General features: G+C 55.7%; 3 protein-coding genes across 3 annotated transcripts; all 3 read right to left on the reverse strand.

Annotated features, from left to right (window-relative positions):
* Positions 1-1603: 1603 nt before the first annotated feature.
* On the reverse strand, positions 1604-3150 carry PHYSODRAFT_289013 (hypothetical protein). Its single transcript, XM_009539383.1, has one exon. The coding sequence runs from the start codon at positions 2534-2536 to the stop codon at positions 1649-1651; it is 888 nt and encodes a 295-aa protein (XP_009537678.1). The 5' UTR covers positions 2537-3150; the 3' UTR covers positions 1604-1648.
* A 370-nt stretch (positions 3151-3520) lies between these two features.
* PHYSODRAFT_446296 (hypothetical protein) lies at positions 3521-3676 on the reverse strand (the record flags this gene model as incomplete). The annotated part of the gene is made up of 1 exon (XM_009539384.1): positions 3521-3676. A coding segment is annotated over one exon (156 nt), but the record flags the coding sequence as incomplete, so codon positions are not given.
* Positions 3677-9377: 5701 nt separating this feature from the next.
* Positions 9378-9966, reverse strand: PHYSODRAFT_341083 (hypothetical protein; the record flags this gene model as incomplete). The annotated part of the gene is made up of 2 exons (XM_009539385.1): positions 9378-9725; positions 9862-9966. 2 exons carry the CDS (start codon positions 9964-9966, stop codon positions 9378-9380), a joined length of 453 nt encoding a protein of 150 aa, XP_009537680.1.
* Between the last annotated feature and the right edge of the window lie 2478 nt (positions 9967-12444).

A 12444-nucleotide genomic window follows, 5' to 3' on the forward strand; every position in this document is an offset into this window, starting at 1 on the left:
ATGCGTGCGTTCGTTGACTCAAGCTGGCACGAGGTGGAAGGGGCAAGTTGCAGTAAGGAGCTCTTACGGAAAGTCGTGAAGAGTGCCACCACTGGGACGCTGGTTGTGGTGATGTAGAGCAGCTAGTCGACATGCATGTTTAGGTTTCTCACTTTTGGTTTTATCTCAAAGCTGGCAAGCGCAATACACTCGGTAGACAACTGAAGGAAGTGCCAGCTTCTCTCATCTGTGTTCGCGTTTTTTCAGTGCGACCTACTACAAAGAATGTTTTAGTAAGGGAAATGGCCAATCTCGGGCTCACCGGCAGATTAGACCACTTTTTAGAGCATTCAAATTCTAGAAACGGGGCAGATATTACTGTGTTTGTATTACGAACCCCATTGTGTTGCATTTATGTTGACACCCACTCGACACGACACGCCCACCAGCCCCGGCGCTACTTCTGTTTAGTATGCCTTGCGATCAGGGCTGACTTGAATATGTTTGTTCCGCACTAAAAATCTATTTTTCCGCGCTCAACCAGAGGCGCTGTTGTCATCGGTTTCCCCAGATAAAGCTCGGAACTACCTACCAAGATCCAGGGTAGTAGCAGGCAGTGGCGGGGCCACATCAAAAGTGTCGGTAACTACCATTTTTGCAAGTCTCCGTTCTAGGTTTAGACCGTTGTCGTTATCTCCACTCCGAGTGCCCTTCTTCTTGCACCGCGTCGGAGGGAGATCGTTAACACAAGCTGCTCACCTAAGCACCTAGGGAGCGTCTCGGTAAGCAGAGTCTCTTCCAGTGCGAGGCCGTTCAGTGTCGACCAGACGTTACTGGCCTGCACGCATGGCTAGGATAGGGATGGCTAGGAGGAAACGTTATAAGCACTAGTGGTCGGGTAGCCTCACTAGCTGTTTCCAGCTCGTAAAGCCCGGCTATATACAGCAGGCAGCAAGAGCCCTTCGCACACTGGCACATGCGAGCTCCGCGCCACTCGACCGAGGTGCTCCAACACCACAGCCCCCGTGGTCTCTCTCCACAGTCCTGCCGCCCTACTCGAACACTGCCCTCATCTGTGCACTGGCCTACCACTGCCGTACCTTCGCTATTGCCGTCGCTTTGGCCGACGCTCTTCGTCGCTGCTCCAAAGACCGGAATCCCGTGCGTTCGGCGCAACTCGTGTATATTAGTCTTGACTCTCCACAATCCTATGAAAAACCGCAACTGAGGGTCGAGTCGGCCGACCGCCGCTCAGTATCCTCCTACTCAATCCTATCCCCGCTGTATCTACTCCTACGCACGGGCGCCTGCCTACTTACTGGACCTCTCCCTCTTCGACTCCTTCTCCATGCTCGTGGCCTCACAGCCTCACGTTCCTGTCCTTGATCTCGCCTCTCCTCGCTCGTATACTTCTTCGCTCTTGTCCCGGCATGTCGCCCACACACTGCGATCTTCTGTCGTCGCCATCACCAACTTCCACTGCTTGCTAAACGACCGCCTTCAGCCGGTGGCACTAGTCCACTGGCTTGCCCTCTTCACCACACGCCTCCTGCCGTACACTACGACCCGATCTGGCCGATGTCCACCACACTACTCGTCTGTCAAGTCGATCACCAGCGCGTCTGGCGCTGCCTGTTCGTGGCCCTTCGTCACGTGACAGGCCATCCAACTACACGCCATCCCCGGCTCCAAGGTCGTCCTCGACCTTGGCAGCATCTTCGAGCTGCTCGAACTCTGCTTCCGTGAGCCATCGCCGTCCCGCTGGTCGTCCTGGCCCAGTGCTGTACTCCACTTGGTGCTCACGCACGTAGCGTCCTGCGCGGTTGCGCACTCGCCGGCGTGCTCGTTCAACAATGTAGCCAGCGGTCTCCACTTGCAGGAGCTCCGGCATTGGCGGCTGCCATTGTGCTCGTCCTCGTCCGCGCAGCATATCCGCCGCCGCACCTTGGTCGTCGCGACCCTCTGCGTCTTCGTCACCACCGACAGCTTCTCCGACGCGCACGTGCTCGTCTTGCCCTTCACCACTTCGTCGCGCAGCGCCTCCCTTGTCACCATCGGCTTCTTCACCAGCATGAACCCCAGTAGCTCTGTCTGCACCAGCCGCCATCCGTTCACGCTCAGCACGCCGCTCTCGACGCGCCTTGGTGTGATCGAGCCGCTTTCGTCGCTTGTGGAGCTGCCGCTCCATCTCCTGCTTCGTCGCCTCGTCACGCGCTTGCTGCCGGGCCTTCACCAGCAATACTAGCCCTTGTTCCTTGTCACGCACGCGCAGCTCCGCCTTCAGCGTGTCGTCCGTCGCGCTGCTGGTGTCTCCCCTGCTCGTGCCTCCCGCACTCATCTCGTCCGCGTGGTCCTTCGAGCCCTTCGTACTCATAGCCGCCCGCGTCGACCGATCTACTGACTGCTCGGTCGCCGCCAGCGCTGCTGCCAGCTGCGCGTCCACCTTCCTCCGTAGTTCTTCCTCGTCCGGCCTGCCGTCGATCCGACCGCCGTCCGTCGTCCTCAACTTGCCGTAGTCGATCACCACGCGCTTCCCTTCCGCGCGCTGGACCACCATCGCGTTCCCAGCCCCACCGCCGTGGTCCGCCACCGCGGCGCAGCTGCCTGTCGCCTCCCTGGTGCTCTTCGCGTCCTTCGCCGACGGCTTCTCGTCGACGCCGTCCGCGTTGTCCGCGAACTGCACGCGCTTTTTCGTCGACGCTCCGCTATTGCTGTCCTTGGCGTTGGGCTGGGAGGCCACCGCCACTTGCCGTTCGGCGTCATCCCCGGTCTTAAGCCGCTTATTCCGTTCTTCGCTGAGTCCAGCGCTTCTCGCGCCATCCCCAGTTCCGCTCGTACCGTCGGTCTCTCCGCCGCGCTCCGGCGCGCCATTCTCCGCCGCGACATCACCAGACTCGAAGCGCCCTCGTTGTCCTCGACGTCCTCGCTGTCTTCGGGGTCGTCCGCGTCCTCGACCACGGCCTTCGTCTCGACCGCCATCTCGCCGCCGTCCTTGCCGTTCCACCAACGGCTTCCTCGCCGTCTTACCCGGTCCTGTGCCTGCGAGCAGTAAGGCCAGGGCCCTTATGCTCGCGAGCCGTTTCCCGACTCCTCCGTCGTGTTATCCGTCGCGTCAGCGGCCGTGTTCACGCCGCTGGCGTTGAGATCCGCTGCCTTCACCTCGCAGTGCCGCGCAAAGTGCCCAGTGCGTCCGCAGTAGTAGCACTCCGTGCCCGGCCGAGGCGTGAACTCGCTGCGCTTGCCGCTGCAGATAGCGCTGTTGGTTTATCATCCTGCCCTCACGCGTCGCAAGCGCAGGGTTGGACCGCCCGCCACTCGCTCCATCGCCGCCGTACTTGCCCTCAACCTTGAGCGTCTGGGCTGCTCGCTTCGTGTTCTGGTCCACAGCCGTTGCTGGCCGTTTTCCCCTCGTCCCGTACTGGTCACTGCTGGCCGTTCGAAATTTCGAACCGTCTCCCAAACTGCCACGTGTACCCACTGGTGTACCCACCGCTCCCGCGGGCACCAGCTGGGACCCAGGCGGTATCGCCTTCCACCACTCGGTCGCACTGGCTCCTCCAGAGCTCACCTGCCTGTCCTCTGTGTCGTACCTAGGCGGCTTCGCCGCCGTGCCCCACATGGGCCCGTAGCCAGTCACCACACTCCCGTAGTTCCCTGCCACCCCAGACTGTTCCTGGCCGCCGACTCCCTTCGCGGCCCCCTGCACGGGCCCGCGTCCGCTCGACGTCTCGCGCTCATCCCAGCGCTCCATCGCCGTCTCCAACCCGACGCCGTACCCCGCACCATACTCGCCGATGTGGGGCACCGCCAGGCTCACTGCTTCATCCAGCGTCTGAGGCCTGTGGCCTCGCACATGGGTCGCGCCCTCGGGGCTGCTCCTCCCCTTCAAGAGGGCATTCACCAGCCAATCTTCTCCGACGTCGCCGCGCTCGCCGATCTCGCGCAGCGACTGCGCGTACTCGATCAACCGCTCTCCTCTCATCTGTCGTCTCGCGTTGAACCACCTCCGGTCCGGTGCGTTGCGTCATGTACTTGGCGCGCAGCATTCTGGCCAGGGTGCTGATGTTCTCCTCGTCTTCCGGCACGGACTCCATCACCGTAGCGAACCAGCGCTGCGCCTCGCCTTCGAGGTGCGAAGCGACCTCGTGGTAGAGCTGCTTCTCTTGTCACGTGACGCCCATCGACACAGCCTGGCGCCTGACCTCCGCGCGCACCGTCTTGAGCCACATCGTCACGGGCATGGAGTCATCCAAGCCCTTGAACTTCTTCAACTTCAGCGCTTTGGCTTTCTCGCGGACGATGATCGGCCGCTAAGGAGCACTCTCACGCGACGTACCATGCCCACTCGATGCCGCCGCCGCTGCGGGACGTGGTTGAGGTGGAGGTGGTGGTGGGTGTTCCGCTCCGGCACCGCCAGCACCGCCACTCCCCGTCAAGTCCACCGTCCTCTCCTCCATCGTCGTGTCCGCGTTCGTATTCGTGTTCGTGTTGGTCTGCTGACTAGCCGTACTCGTGTTCTCGCGACCGCTGTCACCGCCGCTCGAACCGTCGCCTTGTCCAGCTGGAGGGTCGCCGCCTTGACCTCCGCCAAGGTCGCGTTGTCCAGCGCCGCCTGCTGCCACGGGCGTGTTGCCCGTCGGACGGCGTATCTCCTCCGTACTCAACGTCACCGTGGCGCCGTCTTCCGTTTCCAAAGTCGTCACCGTCGTCGGTTGCTGGGGGAGCCGCTGTTGCTTCGCCGCCTCCGTCGCCGCTCGCTCCGCCGACGCAGCTCGGCGTTGAGCTCGTTCGTCACGTGCCATCACTCCCTCGGTCGTCATTCCGTCGCTAGTACTCTGTCACAGTAATACAAAGATCGTTAGCCCATCGTATACTTCTCGTCTCCTTATCGTTTCCGTTTCCTCTCTTTCCGCCACGGGCTCAGCCCACTGAAGCCAAACCGCCAGCGCCACTCATGGACACTGCCCAGACGGCTCCTGTCATGACCACCATGTCGTTATCTCCACTCCGAGTGCCCTTCTTCTTGCACCGCGTCGGAGGGAGATCGTTAACACAAGCTGCTCACCTAAGCACCTAGGGAGCGTCTCGGTAAGCAGAGTCTCTTCCAGTGCGAGGCCGTTCAGTGTCGACCAGACGTTACTGGCCTGCACGCATGGCTAGGATAGGGATGGCTAGGAGGAAACGTTATAAGCACTAGTGGTCGGGTAGCCTCACTAGCTGTTTCCAGCTCGTAAAGCCCGGTTATATACAGCAGGCAGCAAGAGCCCTTCACACACTGGCACATGCGAGCTCCGCGCCACTCGACCGAGGACACTTGCGAAAGCTCTCTATTGCTTTTATACAGTTTGGCCGAAACGCCCTGATTATATCCCGTCTTTTCGAAAAGACGTGGCTTTAAAGGACGAGTCTCAGCGTCATTGGATGCTTCATGTTGCTCCCTCATGCAGTGAGGCGCAAGCACACCCTGAATAAGCTCTAGGAAAGGAAGGCTGTAGCTGAAATACCTAATTATGATACTACCTACAGAATGCCAAAACAAGATTTTTGAGCATTTGGTTTCGTTTCATTGCTTTTTCTTAACACAAAGAAAGCATTTTCAAATCGCTGGTTAACATAAAATTTGAAGCGTTTGAGCTTCGCCTGCCGAATACTAGAGCAACAGGCCTCGGTGTGGAAGATAGAGTAACTGTTTGTTTGGACGCCTCGGACAGTCCCGCAGCCTAATAACGAACTAACGCCGTGTATACACGGAGAAGCTCTGGATTTTTTACTAGCGTTAGCGCAATATACTGCCAGTTGCTAGCGTGTTGTTCATCATCCACCTCTCAACTAGCCAAGTCGATTGCTTCGACTCGAAGATTTTCTTGAAGAGCATACGGACGAGGCTTGAAATATTGCAGGAATTGTAAGGAGAGTGGCTCCATTAGATACAGTTGCCGTAGATTTTTCACCCTCGTTACGGCAACGTAGAATGATGATCGTTGCGGTGCATGTCGTGTAGGGTGGCGTAGCGGTCCAAGTATCATTTTCTCTACGGTCAGTCCTTGGCATTTCTCACTGATCAGTGCAAACGAGTCAAATGGGGGCTGGACAAACCTCAAAGTCACCGATGCTGACAGCGACCATCACCGCCAAGAATAAGAGGACAGTCAAGAAGAAAAAAGTCGAGCCCGAGCCTGAAGTAAGATTCAAGCCATACGGCAACCTGCCATCCAGCGCCAACGCCCGTAAGTACTGTCCTTGCCTGTTGTCGAGGGATGGAGATACGAGAGCCGAAACAGTAGTGTGACTGTGTCATGTTTGTTTTCTTTCACATTTTTTTCTTCAAATTTTTAATAAAAGTCACAACTGATTTCGTGTTAGCTATAAAACGTTACCTCTGCTTCATCTACTACTTGGTCATGCCGAGAAAGTTTCAGCGACTTGTATGCGTTAGACCTGACTAAGACCCGTTGCAATGGCGTCATACCGGTTAGTATTCTTAATATTGCTCTTCATTTGCATGATAAGCTCTTTTTCAGTAGTTACCCAGAGTTAGACGTTCTAGTGGTAGTCAACGGGATACGTGTGTTTGGGTCTACGTTGGAGTTCGTCAAAGCCTGTACTTTGCCGTTGATAAGTTTTGAGTAGCCGGTAAATGTGACGCAGATGATCCTGGCGTTGTGGGTACCACCACGGAGCTTTAGTATTTCTGTCACGTAGCGTTAGTAAATCCCAGTGTTGACTCTGCTGCAACAGTACTGCTACATTACCGGCCATTTGCAACCCAGGTTGTATGTCTAGAAATCACCAGCTCTGATTGGTCAGCTGCACGGTATCGACCACGATTGTTGTTGGTGTCACAGCCAAATGGTACGGTATCGTTTGCAACTTCGGTTGCAGCCGCGACATGGCTTCAAACCCACGGAGCATGCTACTGTGCGGCAAGTATGGCCTATTACATGAGAAAATATTTGAAATGGCGACATAACTTACATTGTGCGTTCTCTCTTTTGCGGTGAGAGCTGGGTAGAGCGCGCGTCTGAATCCTATCTAGTAGCCGTAGGTGAGGAAGTGATAGAGTAGCCTGCATGAAGTAGTACGGGTTGTGCAGCAGCACCAGGAGGGAGCGGAGAAAGCTCTACCGGTAGTTTCGCCACCACAACAGGCCTTCAGCACCGGCGTGTGCAGGCACGACAGTATGGGCTCGTTCGACCGGTCATGGAAAGCTCTAGGCCGCCGTATGCGGCGACACGGCTTACCACGGGTGATAAACGCTTTGCAACCCTGCATAAACGAATTAACTTGAGTTTTGTATGGTATCTGCCACACGGCGCCGTTTTGCTACCGTGACTTGCAGTTTGTATAGGAGTTGAGTAGCAAAACAGACTAATACTTGCTACCGTAGGCGCAGACTCACAGGATCGGCATGAAGGGGGCCAGCAGCAGCAGCGTGCCGCGTGAGCTGTTGTAGCTCTGTCGACGGGAGTTGAAGGAGTTGAAGGAGTTCAAGGGCCTGGTCATTATCGCAGTCAGTATTACATTCCCGTGAGTTGCTATAGTGCATTGCAAAGAGGTGCTCGCCGTCAGTACTACTCCTAAAAGTGTTATCCAGCTCATTTCACAGCTGCGCTGCTCATACAGCTACCTCTAAGTGCTTCAAAGTGACGGCAATGTTACACATTACCTGCAAATCAATTTTCAACCAATGAGATGACGGTTGCAAAGCTGGTTGCTGGACTGGCTGGTATTTCTACAGTATTATAGTGGAAATCAGCTAAGGAGGGTAAAACTACCTTATATCCTATTAGAATTTTTAAACATGTGAAATTAACACAGCTTTACCCACGTACATTCAAACGACATTTCTGGGTATTTGCGTGAATGTCAAGACCACAGGCAATATTCACCAGGGTTATTTCGTTGTACACCGGTTATCTGATATTACAGTCGCATGAGATAAGTATGTAATCAGCGCTATCATTACCATACATGGAACCCTTGAATAAGTTTAAAGAAGGAATACCACCCAACAGGACGCGTTATCGGAATGTTCTCATGATATAACAGGTTGATCAAGTTCTGAGATTATTTTGGGTACGAAGTAACGACAATTCTGCGTGAGTTAAGTTTGGGCTCCTCGGAAGTATACGAAATAAAAGTTAGTTTGGGTTCGAGTGCCATCCTCGGAGGAACTCTGGATATAAAATCCAGAGAATAACGAACTTTGCCAAGAGCACATGGGCCAACCGCAAGCCAACGAGGTTTACAATTCCCTCCTCTTGAATCAGACAGCTCAGCCCTGAGTAGATCATTTTCCAGCTTTTGAAGTTACGGAGCTACACTTTAACACCCTGTCTCTGTAACAACCCGCACCTTTTCGCACTTTTTGGATGGCAAGTGTAAATTTCCAACATTTTTAAATCAACCTAAATTGGTCTCGCTTAGAGTTCAAAGGAAAGACCCGATCAAGAAATGGTAGATGCAGCCTTTGTAGACTCGCAGCACTGAAAATGGAGGAGATACGATGGATCAAAGAGGCGAGACCTGATATGTGTCTCGTCAATGAGGCCCTTCGTCGACGGGTATCGCAATCAATGTATGACATTTTGACCATAACTCGTCCATTGTGGGCATAAAACAAACTATAATGTAGCCATAATGGACAGAAAAGGCACATTTCATTTACACATTTCGGCAGATTTCGTAGTCCCTTGCCCATTCATACCTTCTACTTGCGCTACGAAGGCGGAACTTCACAGTACATCTTTTTATGCTGTCAGCACACTATGTGCCAAATTTCAGCTCAATTGAGCTCTCGATCATAGGGCTTGTCATCTGGGGGGTGCGGGCAGGCTGGGATACCGCGTGTTAACATGAAGAATGCATATTTGCCTTAACAAGAGAGGTATTAATACGGTATACCGTGTTAAACTTGCCATAGCCGGGGTCCTATATTGACCAGATACCTTTTCTCCGACTTCTGTCATTTTCCCAAGAGACCAGCACCTTACTCTTGACCTTGATAACCATGTATTCGCCTGGGTTGGTCAAGGTGTCAGAACATATACGGCACTGCCTTGGTACGTCTAAAGCCGTGTACTTGTGGTTGCAGCGCGAGATGGAGCCTCTATATAAACGCTACCGGTAGTTTGGCGACGAGAAAGATCGGGATGGTGAACTTGAACTGGACGATGTGAACAAGTGGAGCGCGGGGCTTCCGCCGGGAGCGCGCCAGGTGAAGGGCTCGATCGATTTACCTGTTTGCGAACTGGAGTTGCCCCAGACCACGGCTGACGGCCCCCATGAAAGCGCTGCACACCCGCAGCTACGCGTAAGCAAGCATACACATAACCCTCGGTGGCATTCTTGTTGACCCGGTGAGGCTCACCGTGAGACGATTCAGGGGTCTAGGCGGTCTAGTAATACTTCATTGCTAGAATTCGTCGGGGTTTCTCCCAGGAGGACATGTCCGTCTGCTTGTTGACATAGGAGAGCTTGCCAGCGCCTCGTCCCATTGCTCGATCCACGCGCTCGGCTGCGGCGCGCTCGGGTTGGTCTGCTTCTTCTTCTTCTTGCCTGAGTCGGGTCTGCTCTCGCTCGGCCTCCTCAGCCTCCTCGTGCTGCTGCTTGGCGAGCTGCTCCTGCAAGATGCTCTCCTCATCTCTCATGGCGCTGTCGACGATGGTCGCGCCCGCCGCGATCTTGTCCGCCAGCTCGTGCGTCTTAGCCAGGATCTTGGCCCCCGTCGCGGACTCGGCCACCGTCTGCTTCAACTTTGTACCCAAATTTTATTAAATGACTACAGAACTAATTCAGTGCGCACAAAACATGCGGTCCTTCCTCAACAGTCACGCCGTCCGAGGCTTGATAGGGTACTTACCTATCAACAGCGGCCGCAACCGCTGCTGACGCACCAGTACCACGGGCGGCCAGGTCGACGAGAAAGAGCGCAACGGCGACTTTTGTCTCGGGTGGGAGGTCGCTTGCTCCGAGCAGGCGACCCATGTCAGCAATTTAGAGATCGGTGAGCTCCGATGTAGCAGATATTATTTTGGCCAATCGAATTGTAAGTGTGGACCACACTTAATATTTTCTGGCGATCTACTGCATTTTCATGTGGAACCGAGAAGTACTGGGCGAAACTGGTTTGTATGTTGTGCGTCCGAATTGGAAATGAGACCTTGAATGAAGTTGTTGCTGCTTGGTAACGTTGCGCTAGTCTGGTGGCGGCAAGGAACGTGCACTTTAGCGTTGTGGTGCTTGTCGAGGAGACGTCGATGTTGCAGTTGGAGCTGTCCTATCGATACAACCCCTTTCTGCTAGGATCTGCTGGTGGAGCTCCAAAGTTGTGACTCGCAGTCGCACGAACGATTACGCCAAGATGCTGGAGCAGAGCAGTCGAGTGAAGCGGACTCGGCCATTTGATTTATTTCACATAGATCGGCCCGATGTGACAGGAAGGCGAGTGCGAGCTGATCCAATGCTCCAGCGCGGAGCCCATGACATGGGCCATGTGCACAAGGAAAAGCGATGCAGAGTTTGCAGCCTTCGGTGAGCTGATCTCGTTCCAACCCGTCGATGCTCGTGACGAGGTCCCTGCTTTGAGGACGCGTCAGTGACTTATGCCACTTCAACATGGATATCATTCAGCTAACAAAGATCGGGCAGATTACGTATTTACGGGACGCGCTGTCGCGCAGGCCGGATTATGAGCTGGCTTATGTAACGACCGTGACTTCGTCATTACCGGATCTGATCCGAACGGCTTATGCCAAGGACGACACCTGTGTCGCGCTGCTGAAGGCTCTGGGGAGCAAGGAGTGTCAAGACTCGGACATGAAATTGTCAGCGCGGCTGCGCGCGCGGCTACACCGTTATTCCCTCGATGGAGGCCTGTTGTTCTACAACACTGGCCCCGAGGATACGCCCCGCGTGGTCATCCCTCATGATGCGGATCTGAAGTACCGCATCCTCTACGAGGCACACGACACGCCGCTGGCCGGTCATCTTGGCCGTGAGAAGACCTACAGCTCGGTGAGCACCCACTATTGGTGGCCGGAGCTGTACAAGTGGACGAACATTTATGTGCGCACGTGTGAGACGTGTCAGCGAGTGAAGTCGTCACCTCATGCTGCAGCGCCGTTGGCGAGTTTACCTGTCCCTTCGGGCTGCTGGCAATCCATGAGTATGGACTTTGTGTTTGGCCTGCCGGCGGACGCGGCGGGCAACACTGGAGTCGTGGTCTTCGTGGACCGACTACTCACATTGCGGCTGTGCCGGATACCATCGATGGTAAAGGTACAGCAACGCTGTTCTTGGACCGAGTGTTTCGACAACACGGACTCCCTGAGTCGATTGTCTCGGACCGAGACCTCCGCTTCATGGGCAACTTCTGGAGCGCGGTCTTTGCGGTGCTTGGCACCAAGCTGGACATGTCCACGGCGGACCATCCGCAGACCGATGGTCAGGCCGAGCGCGTAAATCGCGTCGTCGAGGACGTGCTCCGCAGCATTTGCGCTGAGACGCCGAAGCGCTGGAGCGCCATGCTGCCACTCGTTGAGTTTGCGTTGAACAACGCCGTGCACGCCTCGACAGGCTACACGCCGTTCTACGTGAACAGCTTGTCTCATCCCCGCGTCCCGCTGACGCCGCCACGTGGTGACCTCGGGCTTGGTGGGGGAGGAGAAGCCGACTTAGCTGATCGGCTAGCCGATGTCAGCCCGGCTACTGTTCGTAAACAGGTTGACGCTTTCTTGTCGACGCGTCTGAGTGTCTTACGACATGTGCGTGATGCAATGGCTGAGAGCCAAGACAAGCAAAAGGAACATGCAGATGCCAGGAGCAGAGGCAATGTTGAAAGTTATGAGGTTGGGGACCTGGTGTTGCTTAATGCTAAGAACCTACCTACACATGCAGTGTCTGCCGTCTTCAAGACGAAGTTGCGCCCGCGCTTCATCGGACCTTTCAAGGTTGTGGCCAAGAAGTGCCTTGCGTACACGCTCAATCTTCCGAAGAAGATGCGGACGCACCCCGTCTTCTACGTGGGCTTGCTCAAGCCGTACCAGGACCCGATGCAGGTGCAGAAGGAGGCACCGAGAGTGACGAGGTCACAGGCGCGGAGGTCGCGGTCGTCGAGGACGAGACCATCCACACGGGCACCGCAGGTACAGGCGGAAGAATCGGCGCCGGAGGTGCCGCGGGCACAGCGAGAGCCGCAGGCCAGGAGTCGCGGCAGTCGGAGCCTGCATGCGGGCCAGGAGATCGAGCTGACCCTGAAGCACAGCCTGCTGACGCTGTAGCTCCCCGAGCGCCCGGCCACGTTGCTCATCGCGATCGCGATAGTATCGTACCCAGTCCTCCAGGGCCCCAAGGCGGTTCCAGACCGCTCGAGGCACCTCGATCCATCGCGTCCGCTCGGCGAGCTCGTCGAGTTCGGTGGCAGTCCGGACCAGACGTGCATCGACGTCATGGATATGATCCCGA

Source organism: Phytophthora sojae, assembly GCF_000149755.1.
Source record: "Phytophthora sojae unplaced genomic scaffold PHYSOscaffold_13, whole genome shotgun sequence".
NCBI lineage: Eukaryota > Oomycota > Peronosporomycetes > Peronosporales > Peronosporaceae > Phytophthora > Phytophthora sojae.